The following is a 26,103-nucleotide window of genomic DNA, read 5'->3' as shown; positions in this document are numbered from 1 at the left end:
ATTTTTGTGTCAAGCTCATGAAGTATGTTCATCAGTTTGTGACTAAACATAAAAACATAGATATACAATTAGAGTTTGGGTTAAATCATTTTACCTTACCCCAAACCAACAGCTAAAATAAATGTTCTTAGAATATATTTCATTCATAAAATTATTACAGAAAATATTTTCGTAAAATTCACAAAGGACTCTGTATTAAAAATATAACAAAATTGACAACAAAACTTTAAGCGTTCATTATTAAAGAATGCTTGTCTCGGTGTCCGTCCAGTCTCCAATTTTTCATTACAACAGATTTCGCGAATAAAAAAGGATTACTTACATTTTACGACAATATTTGATGATGAAAGTTCAATATAAAAAGATTCTTTTTAAATATCCGTTGTTTTATGTTTCTGAGACGATTTTCTCGAGAATTTTATTAACTTTAAGTCTTAAATTAGAGGCAAAAATGTTGAATGAATTTGAGAGAATCTTTCTGCTGATGTTATTATGTCTGTTTGTTTTGTTTATGCGAAGGAAATAGGTAAGTATGTACCAATTTTAGTTCTTTTTCACAAGTGCAGGTCTATTTGTGGGTTTTGCGATATCTTACTTTGCTATATGTTTCATTTACTTATATAATATGATACTAGATATAAATGACCCAGATTCTCAGGGTATTGACCCTAGGACTTCATCCAAAGGTCATAGCGGTGAGGAAATAGCGGTCAGACTTCCTGAAATTGAGAGCATAAGAGCTTTACTGATGTCTTACCATCAACAATTCTGTGACAGTTCTTTCAAATCTTAGAGTGCCACACCATGCATGCCTTGGGACTGGTTCTTAGGAACTATATTTTTATTACTTTGTTGTTTTAACTGCACGGTTGGTGCAGTGGTTAACCTGGTCACCTCGCATCAGTAACTGTAGCGCCGCGTGTGACGGGTTCGAAATCCACCTGGGACAAATATTTGTGTGATGAGCACGAGTATTTGTTCTGAGCCTGGTTGTTGATGTATCTTTATTTAATAAGTATGTATTTAGAAGTATTTAAATATATTTATCAGTTATTTGGTTACCATAGTACAAGCTCAGCTTAATTTGCAATTCGATGACCAAGTGTGTGTTTTCCCAAAAAAAATGAAAAATGTAGATTTTGGATGCCAAACTTTCGATAATCCATATTTCAAAGACAGAAAATCACTTTAAGGAACAGATATGACAAAATTTCAATAACAATAATTAAGTTTCTTTGATTTACGATTCGAAAGGTCAAAATTCACGAAGTAATATAGTCTACATTCAGATTTATGGTATCGCAGGAAATGCGGGTGTTTGTCCGGACGCGGCTCGCCATCGCCACGTCGCCGCAATCAATCTTAACCGGCTATCGGACGTGACTACACTTGTGTTCTGGCCTTATAAGGCTGAGTTCTCATTAGGCAGATTGTTCGACTAATGGTGGTACGGTAAAGTAGGCAGTTAACTGAAGAGTATTTACAACTATACCAATTCACAAAATTTACCGAGATTTTGTCTTTTCTGTTTAGAACACATAATAGTCTTGGTTAAGGCTGCTACCAGTGCAACTCAATTCAAATATTGATAACAAAAAAATATATTGAACATAATATACAAGACAAATATTAGGTCGGGGAAATAGTCTTTTCGCATTATAGTAGGTATGAACTTGTAATAAAATCTCTTTGGCTTCAAAGATCACAAATGAGTACACGGTTCATTAGGTTCCTTTCAGTGAGCTCGTGAGGTACCCAAATATCGCGCTTATTTGTGTAGAGAAAAGATTTTATTACAAGTTCATTCATACTATAATGCGAAAACACTTTTTCTCCGACCTAAAATGTTCTTATTAAGTACCTATTAATTCAAAACGATTCATATTAGTAGTTTCTAAAGTGGTTATTACTATTAAATGTGTATCTGACCGCTTAGTGAGCTAAAAGCAAAATAGGTTGATGTTTGACTAATTTATTCTCAAGGTTGAGTCTAATCCGTCCGTGCACTAATCGTAGTGATTTATGTTAGCTCTAAGATTTTGGGTCCTATGCTGATCTAGGACAAAATGTACCTCGTATCACCTGGCCTGTTTTATTAAGGTAGGATATTTAGGATATAACCTTTGATATAATAATATGTAAGTCTTGATGATAAACTACACGTACATTCGCAAATTTTATATTTATTTACGTGATAGCTGTCAAAGAATAGTCCAGTTATAGTTGTTAGTATCTGGATAAACCCTGATGCACAAGGTTGCACACTAAAGAAGGTGTCTTACAAAAACAGGCTTAAATTTTCATCAGTCATTCAATCATACCTTATTAAAGCCATATTAAGATTTGTACGATGCTTCTTTTTTTCCCAAACGTATAACAATCGCGGCTTATTGTCATTGGATAGGCAACATTTTCTTTCCTTTTTAACGCATTATGTGCGTTTGCAATCGAAATATTTATGTGTCAAAACAAGGATTACATAATATACATACTTACAAATCCTCTATAAACACCCTAAATATAGCTTCACAAATTCTTCTCATTAATTTCAAAATATCTTCAAAAATATCCATAAATTCAATCAAGCGCACATGAATACAAATTGATTTAACTCATAAACTAATTTCCACTTCGTAAAGTAATATGTCTCGGATAAGCGACAACGTTGCCTTTGGTAATTCTATAGATGCCTCGGCATGTCTCTGCATGCCTCCAGATGCCTTCGGATACCTCGTTACGGATGCTTGGAGGTCTAATACAGAGGTATCGATATCTCATCAACGATGTTAAGAACTTTAGCGCAAAGATAGCGACAGAAGCAAATTGATACTTTAAAGTCTAAAGTATCAATTGTATTGTATTGGTTTAAACTTTAGTGATATTTTTCTTTGGGAATATAAAGTCTGTAAAAATATGTTGTAAACTGCTATAAAACTTTCTTTAGTTTACGAATAACGTGAGTCGTTAAAACTCTTTAAGGAACAAATATGAATACACATAATACTTTCTGAGGAAATATCATTTGAACAAAAAATATATATATTTTACTTCGCAAAATTACAAAATAGAATTATAAAAATAACACGTTTATAGGATTCGTTGAAATCATTCCACGACCAGAATTTGGGGCCTCTAAAAATACGAAACGAGAGTAAAAATTTCGAAAAATATTGTGTAAATTTTCTCGGAAACCCAGCATTCAATATCAAACAATATCCAGATTACAATTAACGCTAAACGATTACTTTCTGTCCGTCTGTCGTTCTCGGAAAACGTGAAATTCTCGTTGAAAACGTTATTAATTTTGTTATAATGGATTTTTATGGAGATTGAATTGGGCGTGAGTCAGCTATCTTGTAATCGTCGACTCTTGGGCTCTAAGGGAGTTTTTTATGGAGTGTAAAACTCCATGGTCTTGCAGCCTTAGATTGAAAATGTTTTATGTGCTGTTAATCGTCTTCTTTTAAATTAGATATGAGATGAACTGACAAGTCGTAAAGTTCCACAATGCAGTCGAAAATACATTTAAAAAAAATATATTTCTATACATCTTTATAATAGGCGATGGAGGATGGAGGATTCTTTTCTGTCACCTGTACGACAGAATCGTATGATTTGTATTTCTTTTTTAGCTTTCTCGTGGCTTACTACTATATTGAGTCACTAAAAGCAATATATTATCCTTTTTTTTAAAGACTAGACCCGCACTGAAAATTTTTCTCTTGTCGCGGGGTCTTTTTACAAAATTTTAATTTTTTAAATAATGGACACAGAGTGCAACCAGACTCGAAACAGCTATTTGTGGATCGCACAAATGATTGTTCCGTGTGGGAATCGAACCTACGACGTCCCGACGCAATAGTAGCGGCGTGGCAACCTAAACCACTGCGCCATGGAGGCAGTCAATTGTTTTTACTTTAATACCTTGAAATGTCTCATACATACATATAAATTGCATAAGATAGCAGAAAAAGTCTAAGATTGTCATGGATTCTTAAAAAGCAATTAACAATGTAACTCAATTGTTGTATTTTTTCCTTAACAATACCACAATATTAATTTCCCAGCTAAAACAAAGTTATAGGTTTTCAAACAATCTCCCCTCTTTCTTAGGGGAACGTTGCGGTAATATATTTAACATAATCAACACTGACTTACAACTCATCATGACATCATCATCCATAATGACATTAACATGTTTTAAGTGAAATTTAACGTGTGATGTTGCCACAATTAGATTTATAATGGGATGGAGTATTGATTTTTGTTGTTTGCAACACCTCTCGCGTTTGAAGGGTTAAATTGATTATGTCGTACAGGTTGATGAAGCGTCGTTATTTCGAAAATAGGTTACATTGAGAAGGAAATGAAATGTAAACAAAGATTTAAACATTTCAGAATTTGTAGTTGAAAGTAGTAACTGAAAACCGGGAAGATAACCTTGGAATAATTACTGCTTTTGTAAATGGATTTGTAAATTTTAAAAGGCACATACAAATACATACACGCATGCATCGATATATAAATATCTCATGTATTTCAGATGGATGCCCTTCTTCGGCTTTTTCAAAATTGCATATTCAAATGTATCCTGAAATATATTTTAGTCTTTTTACAGTTTACCTGAAATTCAGCGAGTTTATCCTACCTCTTTACATAATAACTTACCTGCAGAATTTTCAAGAAGAAATAATTTTCTCGAGAGTGATATTGTTGGGAAGAGATAACTACATTAAAATTATGCTCAAGGAAATTATGTATAACCACATAAAGTAATCAAATTTATTGTCAATCATTTTATTTACAATAAACACTAGCTACAGTATGTTACAATAATGATAATATTCTTAAAGGCCTACACACACTTTGGCGTGATGGAGTGGTAAATTATTCGGGCAAAGTAGATAATTATAATTTATACGCAAGTTATGTACGTAAAATATGGTTTATTCAGAAATAAACAGGATTGGAGTTTTGTGTGTACTATTAAAATAAGTAATAACTTTAAAGAAACAAAGGTATTACCAAAAAAAACCCGGCATATAAATGATATAATCTAAATAATTCACCACTCCATACACTGCTTTGCCTAGGCCCACTAATACAATTGAAAGCTCATACATTTTGCAAAATGCATATAATAATACTAACAATATTCTATTTACAAAATTAATTCCACTATCCACAATTATATTAAACCTGATTTGGTAACGACCAAAGTTCGTCACACGTGCAAAAGTTGACATTACCCAAGCAAAAACTGGTAAATAACCACATTACCCGGGCAATAGACGCACAGAGCTACTAAGTATTTTCGCTCTGAACATTTTGCACGAGATGTTAAATAGGGTAACATTATAAATATATAAGTAATAACTAACAATGGGAAAGTATATTATTACGACAACTAGGGTAGGTTACATAAATATTTTCACAAATTATCAATAAAATAGCACAGGTATTACAATACATTTTAACAATAAAAAGGCACTGTTTTGAATCGTAATTCAAAATACATAGACAGAAGTTACAGGAGTACATAATATAACATCTTTGGTGTCGATCAGTCGTCGTGAATTTGGGACACTTAACATATTGTTATTTAGGAGTTTAAGTTTCGCGGACATTATTCGCTATTTGGACAAAGTGATTATAGAATTGTATGACAGTAAGAAAGTAACATATATAACTTTGTAAAAAACTATTACGTACTGAAACTGAAACTCATTCTGAAAGTAAAATTGCTGTAATTTAGTATCCTGAAACGGTAAATCATAATATGTTGTACTGTTTGGTAGAAATATTTTTGCTAACTGATTCTAAGCGGGGTCTCCCCCCGTTCCGAGGTGATCACATTTTGTTCCGTATAATTTAGTCACTGATTGAAATAAATATCGCTATCTCTAATCACTTTGTCCAAGTGGTTTAGTATTACAATCAGTTAATTTGAGTACAAGACTTACATTACATTGAACGTGTATAAATGTATCACTTATTATACTTATCATAATCAATACAACATCAAATCCTTAAGTGCATTCGCATTGATTATATACATTTCTATAAATTACATTTATAAAAAGATTTTAGGTAACATCCTCTTAAATTAAGATTACAATTATATAGACAAACAAAGTATATATTTATGGAGTAATTTTAATTGCTTTTGAATATTATTATTTCAAAATTTCGCTTTTTTGGGATACGGGAAATATAAAAAACATAAACTTGTTACGGTGTGTTGCTGAAAAGTGAACAGTAACTAATTTGGAAAAGTTTTTGATAAATTAAAATTTTATTGTAGTGGCTATTTGAAATTCTTTTTAATGTTTATTATTTATTGGTCGTATATATATATATATAAACGGGTAGGTTTGTGCATTGTTTTTGTTAATTCTTCATATTATCACTTCATATAGATTTTAATATTAAGTGTAAGTGATAGATTAATTATATTATCTGCTTTAACCTTATATAATTGGTCAAAGTGGATATAATAGTCAAAGTCAAAATAAGCAAACTTTTCAAATAAATATTCTGCAAATAATGTTTTGGGAATCGTTTGTTTCATATTGTTGTTATTTACTCCTTACAATTAATGTTATGTGCTATAAATAGTATTTTACGATAAATGAGTAGGTTTTTGGCATGGATGGAAGGAATACAATGGACCCTGGATCATTTTGAATTTTAAACAAAATTGGTACAAATGTGTTAGGTTACGTTACTGCTTATTATTTATCAAAAAGTATGTGTAAATTAAGACAATCGTTCAATTTAAACATCACTTAGCAAGATTTTCTGAAGCTTTTTTTTTAAATTTGTTGCCAAATTAGATTTTATGGCCAAATATGTTTATCAGTTATTAGGTTACCATAGTACAAGCTCTGCTTAGTTTGGAATCAAATAATCTTGTCTGAGTTGTCCAATAATATTTATTTATTTAAATCTGTGTTTTGAAATACCAAAAAGTAGAAGCTAGGCAAAACAACTAGGTAGGCTTATATATGTGTGGCTCCTTTAAACAGGGACTTTTAGTAGAAACCAAATATAGTAATCAGTAATACCATATTATACATTTCTACAATAGATATTGGTGTATTAATTTATTATCTATACATATAACATTCGTTACATAGACAAGTATATACGTATGCATGGTCCAATATAATATATGACTACATGATATATAATTATCACTTATTTTTATATATTGCTGATACGTCATTTTAATGATATATTTAAAAGTATTTTGGAAAATACTGATGCCTCACTTGCATGTGTTATTTTAACATATACTTAATTATCTAATAATATTATTAAATTCTCTCAAATTGGCACGTAACGACTAGTGAATACCAATTTTATATTTGGCATATTTTTTTTGTTGGCAACACAGGTGGTTACGTCATCTGACGTTTGGTTTAAAAGTCAAGTTTTGGTCGTTATATTTGACTAACGAGGTGTGAAATTCTGAATGAATAAGAGTAGCACTTATTCAGTAGCTATAAATTAATTTGAATAAGCTTTTGGGGATTTGAATACAAAGTTTATGACAGCTTGAATATATTTCCAAAATATAATATAGATATTAGCTTTAAAGTTTGTTGAATAATTGCTGAGATTTGAAATCCAAATCATTCAACTAAATAACGAATAATTAACAAACCATCAGCGGGTATAACCACCTGCGTACATTTAACATTTATAAACAAACAGATACACTAACTTACGTCACAATACTGGTGTCACTCAAGTCACAAGTCTTAGACGAACACTGGTCCGTCATTCTCTACTCACAGGACGTTTAAATTCTCACAGTTTTTGAACTTGGAGTCTTCCTTGCCGAAGATCCAGGTGAACATTTGCCTTGCCTTCATGCTGGCTCGTACCACCCCCCTGGACTTATACCAGTGGGCCGGTGAAGACTCTCTGCCACTTTCTTGGTACTGCTGCCGTTTTAGCCGGATCTGATTGAGGATCCCGACTAGAAGTTCGTCCACATTGTGATTGATGCCGACTGATACTTCTATGAATTTCGCTTTGTAGGTGCATGCTAGGCATTTGCCGTCTGTTGAAGAAAGAATTATGGTTAGTTAAGTATCAGATAAAACTATGTAGTCAAATAAAATAATTTCCAATTTGGCAAGTTATACGGAGGAAAAAAACTTCGAGTTAACTTTCCAAGAATCTAAGCAACAAGATATTGATGATTTGTGATTATAACTTTTGATACGATTTACAAATAGACTGATTTCTGTCGTGCAAACCACATTATGGCTAAAATAACCACAAAGTATTATGAGATAATATTTTCTTATATTTATTATTTTCAAACCTGGTTTAAAATACTACAAGATTTCTTTAAGACAATAACTTTATATACCATTCACAAACCAATTTGTTTTTATAGATATTAATAAAGTAAAAAAGTGAAGTAACTGAAAGAATATCCGCAAACCAGTATCAAAGTTACGTTTCCTTGCTTCAGAATTGGTATACAATAACGTTATTATGAGAACAGAAGTTGGGAAAAGCCAATATCAATATACCAGTACACGAACCGTCTCGTAATTACCTCTGCCCGCCATAATCTGGCACATAATCATAACAGCCGAACTACAGTGGGGCCTTATTTTATAATTAATATAATAATAATATAATCCTATAGGTACTGGAGCATTACGGCGGCTTATTGGCTTGCCCGGGGGAAATCAATACGTTTCCTCACTGATATAATGAGGTGAACCAAATTGTCCTTAATAAAGATATATTGTGGATGAAGTTAAGTGTTATTTGACCTTATGTTCGTGGTTCTTTTATAGCAAGAATGTGATGTTATAGATACTAATAATATTATGAAGTAGCTGACCCGCGCAACTTCGCTTGCTTCACATAAGAGAGAATGGGTCAAAATTTTCCCCGTTTTTGTAACATTTTTGATTGCTACTCTGCTCCTATTGGTAGTAACGTGATGATATAAAGCCTATAGCCTTCCTCGATAAATAGACTATCTAACACTGAAAGAATTTTTCAAATCGGACCAGTAGTTACTGAGATTAGTATAGATAATACATCAGAAAATCACGTCTTTTTCTATAGGAGTCGGCAGAGACCTAAAAACGCTACTTGGTACGATCCTTTTATACTTTCCTTGCCTCGTTCACTCACATCCATACATCTATTGATCTACGGATGATTTTATGTATGTAATATTATGAATACGATAATATGTATGATGTTTGTCACTCTTGCGGGCAAAATAACTGAACAGATTTTGATAAAATTCGATACACAGTTTTGATTGATAAAAGCAGGATTTCACTAAAGATGTTTCAAAGATGGAGAATATACAAACATGTTGTATTATTGCGTATATTTATTGTAATGTAACAGTAATTGTAATTACTTTTACTGAGACAATAAAGGATTTTGAACCGTATGCGTATGTTTGAAAACTTGTGTATTTATGTAAAGTGCTTGCACTTGATTTATTTGTAGATTTGGAGACCGGCCAGGCGCCATTTTGTCTCGTATTTCCAATGAATGTAAAATATTAGGACATATATTTAGTTGAACAAACAGTTGAGATTTTATAATTATTACAAACTATTCTCAATTTGTGTTGAAACAAAATGGCTTTAAATACTTCACGGCTAACAATTTATTATTTGTTTTAAATAAGTATTTAAGAAGGATTACAGGTGACTCTTTTTCTTTGTTGACCAACTTCAGAATACAGCGGGATTATGATCGACCAATAATTATTAAAATAGGCGGGAAATGACAATTCAATTGGGACTCGTTTCTTTAGCGAATGACAAAATCACATTTTTTTTTTTTGTCCATGTGCATCATTCATACATGCCTCTGCAAATTAATGTGGTTGGGTACTACATTTAAGTAGGTAAAATTGCTACTCTTTCAACTTTTGATGAGCTTGGTATTTGGCTATATCTTAGCCTTGCGTCATCTTACTTGAAGCTAGCATTCTAACTGTGGAAATTAATGTATTTCAATACATCTCTCCCTACGCCTTCTATTTTATTCATATAAACCTATTAAAAATATCACAAACAAACTTTTAAAATAAGAGAATATCGTAAATATAGAAAAGTTATCAAAACAATAACTAATATCTTAACACAAACACGTGTTCGTACAAGACAAGCTACTCGAGTGATCAGAAAGTAATTTGTCCGGATAAATGACGTCATTACGTGCGGATAATCCGTTGTTAACCGGACACGGATAAATGTCTGCTTACGTGTGAGTTAAACGTGGAAGGAAATGTAATAGAGAATATTGGTGTTTTGGGACTTTCGTAATTGTGTTCTTTTGTTTTGTTAGCTGGTAATTTAGAAGTAAGTATTATTGACTTGTAAGAAGACTGTTAGCTCTCGGCTTACGGATAAGTGTGAGATAACTTATACGATAGATAAAATGCCTGTATTTGTATGAAGATGACTGATAAGTTAACCTCTCTTATTAAAAAGTAGTGAAACTGATATGGTCATGAGCAAACATGGCAACGGAAACCAAGAATATATCTAGTAGTTAAAATGCCGAAAAGTTTGATTTACATTACCTAATAGTTAGGGTCAGTTTCACAGTCTATGAATAAGTGTCGATAACCTGTCTGCTAAATCTGCTAGATAAGTGACAGCAAATGTATTAGAACGGCTGGAAAATTTGACCTGTTAAGATAACCAATTATTTATAAGCGGAGAAACATGCCACGAGTATAATAATTTACATAAATGTCGAAATTCCCGATTTATTTTACACTGTTTAAATAGTTAGTTAGTTTAGTGTATCGCGAGCCATTAGTCAAATTCTACGAGTAATTTGCGACCAAAATCTTATAATCCTACCTCATTACAAGCAATAATTTGCCCAGTTCATGAATCTCTTCGAGCGGACCATTTCGAAATACATACATATTAGAAAGGCAGATTAAAATTACTAGTTCCAATTAATTTCATGCCACATTGCATTGTTTCTAATCAGCTAAACTTGTACCTAAACAACTTTGAAATTCTGTTTGTCCCAAAATTCTAAGCCTCTTGAATAAGTTTGTTTATTCTTCAACTGTATTTGTATTCAAAACAATCTAATCACAATTAAGACATTATTTCGGTTGAGTTAGTACTTAAATTGTTTCTTTCAAATTATATTAGATTCATGTTTGTGAGGGCTCACTTCGTTAGTTAGATGAAAAGACTTTTGCTACATTTATTCAAGACCAGCTTTTGCCGGTGACATCTCTGCGTGCAAAGATTTTTCGGAGTAAAAAGTATTTTTTGTTAATCTAGGTTATAAACTAAAATCTTTGTATAAATTACATTTAAATCCATTCATTCGTTTTGTGTGAAAGGGTAAACACATACTTACATCCGCAGTCAAACCAATAATCCTGGTATGCCGGGATTGTATTTATTTTAAGTAAGTATTCATATTTAGTGAAAAAAAATCAAAATCTTACGAATTTATATTATTAGCAAGAAATAGGGTTGAATTATTGAACGTGTCAATAACAAAAGGAAGCAGTTTACACAGAATGTGTCGATAAAAGAACAAAGAATAAGAGCAGGATATTGGCATTTACTTAGTAATTGCACTGACGCCGACGTGAACCTAACAACCTTTGAAACTAGGAGGAGATAACGACGTTGCTCATATACTGGAATTTTATTGAAAAAGAATGTAAGTCTAATGAAGACTTTATGCCGTACGGCGTTTAAATAACTTTTTTCTTTCTGATATCATCAGTCTAACCTTTCTTCCAACTATGTTGGAGTCGGCTTATAGTTTCACCGGATGCAGCCGAATACCGGTGTTTTACATGGAGCGAATGCCTGTCGGACCCCCACAACCCAGTTACCTGGGTTATAGCGCGATATCCTTCGGTAAGACTGGTTGTCAGACTATTTTCTTTTTGATAATTATCCGATAATTTTGTTACTTTAATGCAACATAAAAACATACTTCCAAGTAAAGACAGTGGGTTAATATTGCCTTCCTCACCTTGTGTGGAGACAGCTCGACTTCTGGCCAGGTCGATCTTATTCCCGACCAGCAGTGCAGGGCGTGCGCGGAGCATGTCGAAGTCCATGAGCCGTATGAGCTCTTGCTCAGCCTTTTGAAACGATGCCTTGTCCACCACTGAGTATATCACTACAAACGCGTCCGGAGGCTCTGCTCGCTCGATTTCTTCCTGCGATAGAAATGTTTATTTTAATATGACAATTTTTATTGCAGCCAAAACGCTTTTGCATCTACTAGATCCAAAATATAGTGAGAATGATTCATTTTCTTGAGAAGAACTATTTTTGCATCTACTGGAATTCAAATAGAGTGAGAATTTTTGTTCTGAAACTAAATCCTGATATTTGGTTTGTATAGTTTCACCGTTTCGATTAAAGATAAAAAAATCTGTTATTTTCTATGCTATTGCATCAATGGATTTCGTAGTGATACTTCTGAAAAACTGCACGTTTTGCGTAGTGGTTAACGTGGTCACCTCGCTGCAATGAACATAGCGCCGCTAGTGGTGGGTTGGAGTACCAGCCGGGAAAAATAATATTGTTATGTGCACGAGTATCTGTTCTGAGCCTGGTTGTATATTTATCAATATAAGTATGTCAGTTATTTAGTTACCACAGTACAAGCTCTACTTAGTTTGGAATCAGATGACCGTGTGTAAATTGTCTAATAATGTCCGATATTCAATACTTATCAAAATATGATCAAGTACAATATAATTTAATAAAAATATGGATGTAATTAGTAACACACAAACCTTTGTTGTAGTGCAATTAACGAAGTATAACTCTGATTCTTCACCGTTCAGCATTATTGATACTTTCTGGTCGGTACCGTCAGGATCTGAAATAAAAGAAATATAATTTAACAAACTGATTTCCCAAAATATTAAACTAAAACAAAATTAAAAATAACTTTTAGTTTTCAGTCGCTACAACGGTTTATTACATACGGTATCCCGGCTAATATAAAAGCTACTCTGGCTTATCTCGGTATTACTCCCGTGTCTTTGCTGGTATTCCGGCCTATCCCAAGCCTTAATAAAAGCTATCTATCTATTTTAAAGATACCAACTATTAGTGAGTAATTACTAATTCAATTTGTAACATCTCTGAGGTATTTTTCCTGTTGCCCATATTTGGACGAGCAAAACGTTCAGCACAAAAGAAACGCCACAAAACAGAATAGAGCAATTAAAAACTAAGCGTCAAATTCTAAACGTTGCACCGAATTTTTCGCTCACCCCATTTTTTCAGGAGCGAATATGCAAAAAAGTAAAAATTGTATTTAAAATCAGAGCTGTATTCACGAATGTAAGTAAACTCGATTACCGAGCTTGTACAGTATTATTTCAGATGTTTCAGAACAATTTATGTAAATGTTCAATTTATTTTCAAATTGAAAACCGGCTAACTGCGGGTCGGATTTGCGCACAAACGGTTCGAAAATTCGAAAAAAACACGCTTAATATAAGGGGACTCCTTTAATATATATTTTTAGTATTCGTTGTTATAGCGGTAATGAAAAGACATAATTTGTGAAAATTTCCAATTCCTAGCTATTACGGTTTATGAGATAAAGCGTATATGAGGACAGACAGACGGACAGACGGACAGACAGACGGACAGACAACAGAGGCTTAGTGATAGGATTCCGTTTTTACCCTTTGGATAAGGGAACCCTAATATACATAGTGAAAACTGGTCGCTTTCCAGGTATTCATAGTCCTTGTATACAGATGAGTATGCAATTGCAAAAGGATTTTGCTATGAAACTGAATTTGTTATGTTAGTGAAATCGTCGAGTGGGATGGTGCCGCATACTACGATGATATTGGTTGCTGTATTTCGAAATTTTATGTATACTAATATTATAAAGCTGAAGAGTTTGTTTGTATACACGCGATCATCTCAGGAACTACTGTTCCGATTTGAAAAATTATTTCAGTGTTAGATAGCCCATTTATCAAGGAAGGCTATAGGCTATATATCATCACGCTACGACCAATAGGAGCAGAGTACCAGTAAAAAAATGTTACAAATGAAAATTTTGACCCATTCTCTCTTATGTGACGCAAGCGAAGTTGCGCGGGTCAGTTAGTTAAAAATAAAACAAATTTGGAATTCGTTTTGCGGATTATTTCGTTAGAAGTTTGTGAGTGTATTTTAACTGGATGCACCTGGTTTGTTTTATATGGGAAGCGCTATTCGCTGTTAGGGACGTATAAAAATAATAACCGTTCATAAAAGCTTGGAAATTGAATGTGGGAATAGAATTTTGAACGTTGAAAGTTTTAAAGATACATCACTAGCTTTTACCTGCGACTTCGTCCGCGTGGTTTGTGACCTAGGACAGAATTTTCATACAAACTTTTGGGGGTAGAATAGATCTAAATTATTTTTAGCCTACGTTAAAACATCTACCTGCATGCCAAGTTTAAGTCTGATCCGTTCAATGGTTTGGGCTGTGCGTTGATAGATTACTACGCCAGTCAGTCTTCTTTGAGTTTTATATATATTTAGATATCCTGACTTTTAGCCCATAGGGGTAGTCAGAGACCAAAAAACGCTACATGGGACGATCCTAACAAACTTCCTCTGCCTCATTCACATCCATACTACTTGTCTATAAATTTTAAAAGGGTTAGAGATTTTAAACTAATAGGAGTTGTATAATATTCTCATAATATTTTGATATAAGTTTCTAAGAGAAAACGCTAAGATAATAACTTATTTATCGGCCACTAACCGAAGCGATCAGTGGAAGTACTCCCGGGGGACTTAAATCCTAAGTCCGGATAATCCGGCGGGACTCGGACCTCTACAAACATTCTCTTTATTCAAAGTTCTAACAAGAATTTTCTTAATTTAGAACGTAAGTGTGACAAATAATTGTATTGAAATAATCTATTTTAAATCTGTATGGGTAAATAAGTGTTTTAATCGAATGTAAAAAAATCTTTCAACAACAGCGCAGTTCTGTGCAGTCGGAACTATCGAGTATCGAGAGTTTGACATTTAAAATGTATTGTAAAAGTAGTTCCTGCGACGTCCGCTAAAAGCGCTGAAACAATGTTCATACAAGGTTTCTCGATAGCTTGCCGGTCGTCGATACTACAGTTGAAAATCGTATTAAAAATTTGCCTTACAGATAAAATAGCTTGTTTATATTACCACTATACACAGGTGCAATTTCTATTCTCTCTCATAACCTGAGATAACGGCAATTCAACAAGACTGACATAAAATAAAGCGCAGAAACGACAGTCATGTGCTCTAACATGCATAGAGTTCGTGATTCAACTCCTTGCAATCACTGAGAATATCTTGACAAAACAGAAAATGTATACTTTAGCCCAGTGGTTCCCAACCAGTGGTCCGTGGAAGACAAAATATGGTTCGCGAATGATTTTAAATTTAAAAATTTCAGGACGATTATTACACTTTATTTTTAGTATACTTACATAGTGGTCCTTGCTAACCAGAATAATATAAAAGTGGTCCCGGACTAAGAAAAGGTTGAGAACCGCTGCTTTAACCCAAAAACATGTTGGCTATTCGAATGCATGTCCCAAAAACGAGGAACTGTTTGGTATGAAAAGGGCTCTTGAAAAATAACTTTGAATTGGAAATAACGGGAACGCGAGCGGCATCGCGGGGGTCTGCTAGAATTTGCGTATAGTATACGTGTAATATTGTTCACTGTTATAAAAGACAACTTTTGGGCTGACAGTACATTTAGTGCGGCGATTTAACAGAGACTAACAACTTATAGCAGACCAATTATAAAAAAGTGGAATTAAACTGTGTTACTGAATAAAGAAAAGCCGCTGCGAAGGGCACACCTTGACTACACTTTTAATTTATATTTCGCCTATTAAAAAGCGGCTTGTTGCTATACTCAGACCCACATAGTTAAACGGCGAGCAATGATCTACAACAAGACCAAAACATGTATTTGTAAATTACAAATGCTCTTTTGAGAATTGAATCCCAACACCTGTGCACAGTGGTCATAACATTATCCATTTCACCACGAACGTTATATCATACTAGAGGCCGCCCGCGACTTCGTCCGCGTGGTAAACCATCCATAACTCGTTATTCCCGTGTAAATCCCGATCCCTCGGGACCTTCGGGATAAAAGTAGCCTATGTGCTAATCTGGATGTTCAGCTATTTTATATCTGTAAGAGTAAATTAGTGTTTTAATAATTTAAAAAAATAACTCATTAATGTCCCACTGCTATATACTATATACCAAATTTCATCGTAATCGGTTTAGTCGGATTTGCGTGAAAGAGTAACAAACATCCATACATAATCACAAACTTTCGCACTTATCTATACTAATATTATAAAGCTGAAGAGTTTGTTTGTTTGTTTGTTTGTTCAGTGTTCAGTGTTAGATAGCCTATTTATCGAGGAAGGCTATAGGCTATATAACATCACGCTACGGTCATTAGGGGCGGAGTAGCAACGAAAAATGTTACGAAAACGGGCAACATTTTGACCCATTATCTTCAGTGACGCAAGCGAAGTTGCGCGGGTCAGCTAGTAATATTAGAAGATGTGACTAGATAAAACAGTGTCAAGAATATGCTCCCAGCAAAGAGTAACGTTTTAAAATATGCATGTCGTAAAATGAAGTGTATCATTGTGCCCTCGGGTTGTGTGAGTAAGCAAAGAGCTTATTACGACACTTGGTTTCAAGTTTAAGCCCCGACTAAAACTGGATGCTAACTTTGCGTGTGGTATAAAATGTATCCGGTAAAGTATTTACTTATGTTTAGTGTGGATCTTTTTGATGGAATGATAGGCGTTTTCTATTTGAAATTGACGACGATATTTAGGTGTTATATTTTTATGAAAGTTGCTAAATAAGTGCTTTAACTTTAACCTTAAGGAAGCCCCTACCTCCCTTATATCAAAAAATCACAAATGGTTTGTCTGAAAGAGACTTTTTGTGTTAACGTTCCTAGCACGGGGGTATAAAACGATATTGAGACGAATTCAGTTTAAAATTATTTTAAGAGACATTTGATTTGTGTAAAATAATATACTGATTTATTCGCATGTTGCTCAAAATTATTTTATATGGGCATAATCTATGTTAAATAAAATATCGGTTTCAACTCCAAAACTTCGTTAAAATGAACAAAAATACCCTGATAAAGTCAAGTCCTAACTATCAACCTATGTATCAAGTTTTATCTAGATACACTTAGTAATTTTTGCCTGAAAGACAAGACCATCGCCTAAACTTTCGCGTTTATAGAACAAAGACTAGGTTATATGATAAGCTGAACACTTTATCTTAACAACATCGTATCACGTCTCAAGATGAGATATACTAGTGCTAGTACGAGTCAACTTTAGTTCAATGTTCGCTGTTTACGTTTATGTCAATTTTCCAGATTACATCGTACTTTGTTGTTCAAATTGTTATCTGTCGCTCGGATACATTACTGTGACTATGTAGTGTTATGAAGGAGACTTCGTTTTAGTTTATTAATATTATGTGATATTGTTCAGTTTTTGGGCTTTTAGTTTTGGTTGAAGAAATGGTACTTTAGTTGTGACTAAATATTAGATTGTTCGGAAAGTAATTTAGTTTTTTTGGCTAATGAAATACAGTTTCTAGTTTTGAACATAGTCCCGGGCCTTTTAAGTGATCATCAACTGTTGTATTTGTTAAGTAGCCAAATAATTGATAGAACTCTAAAGAAGATCTTATTATAAAACTCGTGAGCTAAGTAAATGAAAGTAGAACTGACCATGGAGAAATTCGAACAGATAATTTTTTCATGTCGGAATTTTGAAGCATGGTGAGATTTTATCGAACCATGCATCGCACAAAATCTTTGATTCTTTGTTTAACCTTTTCATCCAGCCCCTGAACATAATTTGCAAAAATATTATTAAAGGTTGTACTTTTATAATCTAAATGGTCGAAAGATATCCTAAAAAATATAGAACTGCAATGGATGAGTCTCGCGCAGGACCGTGCGAGTTGGCGTAGCAACTGTAGACAGAAGTGGGCGGAACATATACATATATAATACATACTTATCTGAATTAACGCATGGTAATATCCCAAAAGTCCTTGTAAAAGCCATCGGGCCGCTAAATAACCATGACAGACAGTAATGACTATGATTCACTGATAACAATCTGTAATACATCTCAATTGCTTGCTATAAATCATATCTGTCGAACCTACCTACTAAATTAGGGCCAACGCTCGCCTGCGTCATGTGATTTACACCTAAATATGAGGCCATGGAACGGGCGGGTAAATAAATAATCGTTTGATAAATTGTGTTTACGTAAATGAACGTGATGGCTTAGTGTATGATATGACCAATGGCTGCCCACGCAGGTGCTGTGATTATACATCTCATGTTTTGGTTATGTGTGTTTGGTATATTATTTTAGAGATGGTTGTGTATTAAAAAACGTGAAGTATGTAAAGAAAAATGTCTTCTGAAACACTTCTATTTATATATTCTTCTATTAGTATTTAAACAAATCTAGTTAAAATTCATGTAACTCGCGATTATCGTCGAACAAACTTAGTATAGAGCCTTGGCACGAGGTTTTTAGGTCATCATCATCATCATCATCATCTCAGCCTCAGGACATCGACAGCTGAACATAGACTTCCCATAGATGAGTTGCTGTATCAAAGAGACCACTATCATCTGCTGATGATGCTGCGTTAACTGATGTTATACTGAGTTTTGTATATAAGTATATTCGATAGCTGAAAACCTCGCATACAAGGCTTTTTAATAAGTTGTCAGATTAGAGCTAAAGTGTATAGTTTAAGGTCCTAAGGTTGTGTAAGAAAGGTGAATTCCCATTATCAAAATAAACGGGTAATTAGGTAGGAAAGTAATTGACTATTATTAAAGTGATGTAGGCGTTTTGATAGACGTGTAGTTGGTTGTAATCGGTAGCTAATCGGTGTTTGAAGGCGGCCAGAGTAAATAATAACATAGTTAACATAGGCTTTAGTAGGTACATAGTTTGACACTTATTGTTACGGCGTTTTAAACGATGATGTTTAAAATTTTGTCGAGTTGTCGTGACTAGTAGTAAACCTTTAAATGTTAAAGCTTTTAATGACTGTTCTGAAAAAGCTTAATGCTGATAACGTATTTTTATGGTTTCGTACCGAAAGGATAAACATGAAACCCGTTAAAAACTAAACTTAAACTAAGCCTCCGCTGTCTGTCCGTCTTTTCGTCTGTCACCAGGTTTTATGTTATAAACCGTCAGAGATACTCGCACTTGGCCGATTTTTTTACCTTGACCCGACACGCTATTGTGTGTATAGATACAACTGCTAGAAGAAATACAGTATTTTTAATTTGTTTGTTTAATCTATATAGAATGGTATTTGTAAAAATACTCTAAACCATAATTATAACATACACACACGCACTCAAAATGATAAGAATTTTTTACGAAGCTAGAATATGCAATGAACTCACAATAAAAACCCAAAACAAACCGTAGCCGTTCATTTTTATTACAAGACACATTGCTCTACAAAATTGCCTGTAAAAAACCCCTTATCAACCCTTCAGGGAGGTACAAAGTTAACAATTTATATAATACACTAACTGACCCGCGCAACTTCGCTTGCGTCACATAAGACAGAATGGGTCAAATTTTTTCCCGTATTTGTAGCATTTTTCGTTGCTACTCCACTTCTAATGGCTGTAGCGTGAAGTTACATAGCCTATAAGCCTTCCTCGATAAAAGGGCTATCTAACACTGAAAGAATTTTACAAATGGGACCAGTAGTTACTGAGATTAGCGCGTTCAAACAATCAAACAAACAAACTCTTCAGCTTTATAATTATAATATTAGTATAGATTTTAAACAGAAAACTTGCACTCCTAGTTGGAGAAGACTGTACAAATTGAATTAGCAAGAGTAAAGCTTGTGTGTGATTTATTCAGAGCGCACTTTCGCTAGTTCAGTGGCTTGAACCCATGAATAGTAGATAATTAGAGGCACTTGTAATTGGCACGTCTCTCTGGTCCTCGGAGGTTCAGGAGGTCCTGATTGAATTCCTTTAGTTAGACTGGAGTCCTCATGAGATTATTGAAGGAAACGTGTGTTGCCGTTTAGTGTAATTTGATTTTTGATGTCGTTTGTGTAATTTAATGTAGATTGACGTATGAATCATATAGAGCCGGAACACGTTTAAACTACTTATTTATTTGTTTTATCAAGTGACAATCATCCTAAATAACTTTATTTTTGTCCGTATAACTTAGATTTCTTAATCAAATTTAGTCTCTCTAATTAAATTTCTCAGTTTAATGTTAAAAACTGGTCGTAGTTTTCTCCTTTTGTGATCTTCTAAGCTATTTATTTAATTGCGGAAAACCTTGCGTGTTGTATTTGCCAAACAAATACAACACGCAAGCTTTTCCTTCATTATAAATAAGATAAAAAGTGTAGACAGGGAAATTTCTGTTTCCCGTTTAAAATGCGGCTTCACATAGCATAATTTAAAGCAAATTTCTCTGGTGTATGTAAGTAACCGAGTATATTATCCTCATCATAACGATGCGTGTATTACAGATCAAATGCCCGCGGCTCCTTCGCGTGGAGTCTCATCTCCGAGATGAAAAGTAATTAATATTCACTCAGTAAACAATACATAATATATTTTCCTATTTATTTTGCTACTTCGTTATTCGCTTTTTTACTGCCTCTGTAGCGCGGTCGGTAGTGATGAGGTCTCAGGTTCAAATCCCGGGTCGGGCCAAAAAGTCTTTCCTGAGTTTGATGTTAAGAATTGCCCGGAGTTAGGAAGTTGAAGTCGTAGACCCCCGTCCCTCGGAGAGCACGTAAGGCCGTCGGTGCTGCGCCTGACCTCTCACTGGTCGTGTCGGTTTAGCCGTCCCACCAGACTGACAGTAAAGGGATAGTGTGTGTACCTGTGTATATTGTGCATACACTTGGACACTATTAACAAAGTCCTGTACAGTTGGCTGATTTCAATTAAACTGGCCGCCGTAGCCGAATGTTTGCCAGGAGGGTATCATCATTTTGCTACAATGTAGTTTTTATAAGCAAAATCGTGCAAATTTTGTGTAAACCTTTCAACATAATAGGAAAATATAATATTATTCGTAAAAGCTCCTAAATATTCATGCCCTATATACTCAGTATCCGCAAATATACACGAACGAGTTTGTGCGTAAATTCTGATAGAATTTATTTTAATAATTCCGAGAGTAAGCTTGTTTGTTACATTTTCTATGTAAAAAAGGATAAAAAGATTTTGTGATCTAACAGTATTTTTGTGTACAGTTCAGCATGATTGTATTACAGATTATTAGGATTGTTATACAGCTTTACGGTCAGGTTCAGAATATAGACCCTTATAAAACTTCATGTTGTAAATGAAAACGCTCGGTAAATTACGGTATTATTTTTAAACTTGAACATACAAGAAAAATGTACATAAATTAGTTTAATAACAATAATAGCAGTTGTAGCAAAGAAAGTTTGTAAGGATCATATCAAGTAGCGTTCTTTGCTCTCTGCCTTCCGCTATGGGAAAAAGGCGTCATATTATGTATCTCTGTAATGATAGCCTTATACCTCGAGCGTAGACTACACTATTACTAAAACGATTACATTATTATTTTTTCTAGTCTATAAACTACTTCTAATTTCGACGTGCCTTTTGGCACATTATGATTCCTCGAACTCCTTTCAATCGGTTAGGTCTCTTGCAACTATCAAATTAAAGATAAATACAGTTGTAAAACGTAAAGTCTTCGCGATCTAACCCAAAGGTCATTAAGAAAAGTGGCTTCAAATTCATCGGCAGCTAATTACGTACCATTTCACTTAATTAATTAGCTTCATTATCCCCAAAATAAATGTAAAACAAGGATGGAATATTCTGTAAAAGGCCGCTGAAGTAATTAATTTCCCTGTGTGTTAATATTGAGTGAATTTCGTCTTAATACCGGGATGTTACAACGTGTGGCCGCACTTCGGAGCCTCACGTAATTAGTTTCTGCACTGAATGACGTGTTTGGGGGCTAAGTGGACGGGCGATTTATTGTTGCTGTAGATAGTTAAGGTATAATAAGAAATTGTGAAGTAAAGTAGCAGTTTATTATAGTAATATGTTGGCTTTGGGCTCTTTTACGCCAATGAGATCAAGGCGGGTTTATATGCATTCAATATAATAATAAATAAAGAACTGTCACCACAATAAAAATGTTGGCTACACCACTAATTAGTGTAACCAACATTTATAGGGAGCCATAGAAGTAGGTTTAGTACACATTTCCAGAAAGCATATTAGTTACTTTTTTCCAAAACTATTAAGTATATTTGTCGCAGCTGGAGACAAGGCAAGGCAGGATTTAAAAGCTGTATAAACCTTAATGTAGGAAGCAACATTCAAGCAGCCAAGAGTTGCTCGTCTGTTTATCGTATGGGAAGTTTGCCGTCAAATTAATACGAAATAATTACGGTTTAATATAGTGGCCGGAGTGTATCACTAATTGTAATTTGACGCGATACTGCAATTAGGGTTGCTTAGCAACTAGACCACAGACCACATAACGACGTTTAAATCATTGACCATAATGTTAAAAACCTCAATCTTCCGTGTTTTCCAGTTTACTCATTAAAAGAACCTTCTATCACTATTTAATTGAAAAAGAGCATTTTATGCATCTTATTATTATGAACAAGCGATAGTTTCCAAGCGTTAATAATATGCATGTGAACCCGAACGAAGCCATGGCGGGTTGTTAGTCCTTACATAAAAATATTTGAAATTCATCAGCTCCTACTCTCTTCCCAAGTTATTTAAGGTCTTCACTTAGTCATCTTAATCAAATTTCCTTGTATCATTAGATAATCCTTAACTTATTTTAAGCGATATCATCACTTTAAGTTTAGATTACGCTAACGAAGTTTTTAGATTTATTACCGAACCTATGAAGTATGCTCGATTAACTTTCAGTATTTTAGCCCATCATCGAATTAAAACCTTTACAGTAAAGGTTTTACATACAGATATATTTAATTAACATAATAATCAAGTCATTATTGAGTTCGACCCAATTCTGTCCCGAAGTCCTGACCAGATCATTATTAAAACAGTTAATATATTCACCAAAGAGTACTGTATATTTGCAGCACGATACATCCAGACATCTATACTAATATTGTAAAGGTGAGAGACTGTCTGTCTATTATGCTTTGGTGATAAGCATGGATAATGAAGATAGTGTTGGATTCTTCACCAGTAGTCTTTATATTTGGTGGTTGTAAAGGGAACTAATGAAATCTTTTGAAACTTAACTTTATTTAACCCGCGACTTCGTCCGCCACCTGAATTTTCCCATGGGAGTCCGTTATTTTCCCGGGGTTAAAAGTAGCCTGTGTCCTTTCTCGGGTATCAAAATATCTCCATACCAAATTTCATGCAAATTGGTTCAGTAGTTTAGGCGTGATTGAGTAACAGACAGACAGACAGACAGAGTTTTTTTCGCATTTATATTATTAAGTATGGATTGATAGGTACGCAGTCGATTGACAAAGGTTTATTATGTTGTCAGAAAAGATTATTTGTAGTTAGAAAATAATAACCCAAACATAATTGCTCAGTTTTTTTTTGAATTTGGAACTAATTGCACTTGTATCGCCAGCAACTGATAGTAAATTACCCAAACCTATTTGACTACTTTTTCACTAAAGTCGATCCATCACCGGCTTAAATAGGACTGCTGCGGACAGAGCCGCATGATTCAAGTTAACAAAATAAAAGTAAATATTTAAATAATAAGCTTTATAAAGGCTTACATAATTAAGGTTACAGCGGAAGCGATCGATACTCGTTAATTTGTTGAATGCGTTGAACATTCGATGAAAATATCGGATATCATGGCTTTTGTCCAAACAGCGCAGGGATATCGTCCGGGGAGCAATTTCCGGGGCGATGCCACGTGAGCGCACAAATTTGGAAATGACGCGACAATTGATACCGCTAACAAGCTCCGAGTTACGTAGATATGATGGTACTGGAACCGACTTTAGTAATAATATCTTTTTATTATTAAATTTCAGATTTTTGCAATTTTGAGGCATTTTCAGGTACTCTCATAACAATCTGTTTAAAACTTAGAACAAGAAAGACAGATAACTAAACAGTGTAAAAAACAACTTTAATGCGAAGAAATCGTTTCATTGTTTGCGTGCCTATGAGGTATTGAATAAAAGAGACCTGAAGTTTTAACTATCTAACAATTATAATTTAGCTATGGCCTCAGTTTGACTGCTAGGAGTTCCTTAGGTTCAAAAGTATCTAAAATATTGCTGAAGTGCGTTTGTGTAAGTTATAAACTGTGCAGAATTTCATCAAAATCTATTCAGTAGTTTCTTCTTAAAAGCGCAATAAACATACATCCTCATAAACCTTCGCATTAAAAACGTCTATTCAAACACGTTTCGCCATCAGCCTTTCAAAAGCACACGCCAATTACCTCCCTATTGTCTTGTATGTTCAAGTCTGATGGCTGTTTTCCAGTATAGAGGCCATAATTACCTAGTGCTCGCTACACAAAGGAGGAACGCCGCATTTGGCTGTCAATCTAGCAAACGCTGCCGGCGACATGCAATACATTATTATCGACCGGCCTAGCTTCTATGATTGGCCTATATTCACCGTTACTAGTGGACTTCGTTTTTCTAGCTAGATATTTAGCAAAATTGTAAAAAAGGAAGCATTTTAACTAAACAGAAAATACGAAAACTATATGCTTCAATCTTTTTTGATCTGAAACTGAATTACTTCTACGCGATGAATGAAATTTTTATTTGCTCCGCAGTTTTAATTCATTTAAACAAGGAAAAACCAGTTTGTTTATATTGAACATTACACCGAAAGAAAGATAAAGTTACCAGCATTACAATAGTGAAAACAGTGATTAAAAACATTCAGTAATTGTAAAGTTATAAACAAAAACATTTCAAAATTAATCCACGGGCGCATAGCGTCCTCCCGTAACTGACCTACGACAAATTGCACACCTGACACCTGCAGCGCTCGCGAGCCGCGATTCCGGGAAGCGATAAGAATATTTTATAAATATTTTTATTAATATTTTGGAAGACGTCGATATGGCCACTACTTGCAGCGCGTGTTATAAAAATATTCTCAACATTAACTACATGGAGTGTTCAAAATGTCACAAGTTGTATGATTTACCTTGCTTGAATATAACTATTGGACAGTTCAAGAAGTACAGTCAAGCTCATAAAGATAAGTGGACATGTCCGTCGTGTGTTTGCCAGAAGCCAAAAAACTCAAACATCACACCAGTGCATTCTCCGGCTGTTTCGCTGAACGATACATTTACAACGATCAGTAGTCAAAATGTTCACAACACAAGAGGCAATAAACAGAAGTCTGACGACATGACCTCTACAACCAACCTTGATGTGCCCACCTTGATATCAGAACTACGTCAATTACGACAGGAAATGTCCGAAATTCGACAAGAGATAAAAGAACAATCTTCTCACATTTCCAAAACGATTGATGAACGTCTCGCTGAATACTCCAATATCTGTCAATCCAAAGACATCGAGATCGCAACTCTGAAAGCATCTGTTAGCCACCTCCAACAGGTAGTTGCCAATCAGGAACAGCAATTGATAAAAAACGACTTGGAGATTATTGGAATACCAGAACAGGACAATGAAAATCTTACTCACATTGTCCTGCTGACGTCCCAAAAAATGGGAATAAAGCTAACCAAAGCCGATGTAGATGAAGTAGCTCGGGCGGGACCGAAACGACCCAAAGTCTCGGAGCTTCGATCAACTGAAGCTAAAAGACCGCGTCCAATCGTCGTCAAACTACTACGCCGACAGAAAAGAGACGAGCTAGTGCAAGCAGCCAGATCGAGACGGAATGTGACGACCGATAACATCACACCTGGTCCCTCGCAGAAGATATTCGTCAACGAACGACTTACTAAGGCCAACCGAAACTTAT

General features: G+C 34.4%; 1 protein-coding gene across 1 annotated transcript in view; it reads right to left on the bottom strand.

Moving 5' to 3' along the window:
- Positions 1 to 4,768: 4,768 nt before the first annotated feature.
- The window catches only part of Rgk3 (Rad, Gem/Kir family member 3), a 150,426-nt gene continuing 129,091 nt past the window's right edge, over positions 4,769 to 26,103 (bottom strand). The window contains exons 3-5 of the mRNA XM_076122905.1: positions 12,803 to 12,888; positions 12,028 to 12,217; positions 4,769 to 8,071 (exon numbers count right to left, since the gene is read on the bottom strand). Coding sequence (XP_075979020.1) covers positions 7,797 to 8,071; positions 12,028 to 12,217; positions 12,803 to 12,888 — 551 coding nt within the window. The 3' untranslated portion in view covers positions 4,769 to 7,796. The remainder of the gene's footprint in view (positions 8,072 to 12,027; positions 12,218 to 12,802; positions 12,889 to 26,103) is intronic.

This window comes from Anticarsia gemmatalis, chromosome 14, assembly GCF_050436995.1.
Source record: "Anticarsia gemmatalis isolate Benzon Research Colony breed Stoneville strain chromosome 14, ilAntGemm2 primary, whole genome shotgun sequence".
NCBI classification, from domain to species: domain Eukaryota; kingdom Metazoa; phylum Arthropoda; class Insecta; order Lepidoptera; family Erebidae; genus Anticarsia; species Anticarsia gemmatalis.
This window is presented reverse-complemented; position numbering and strand designations above follow the sequence as displayed.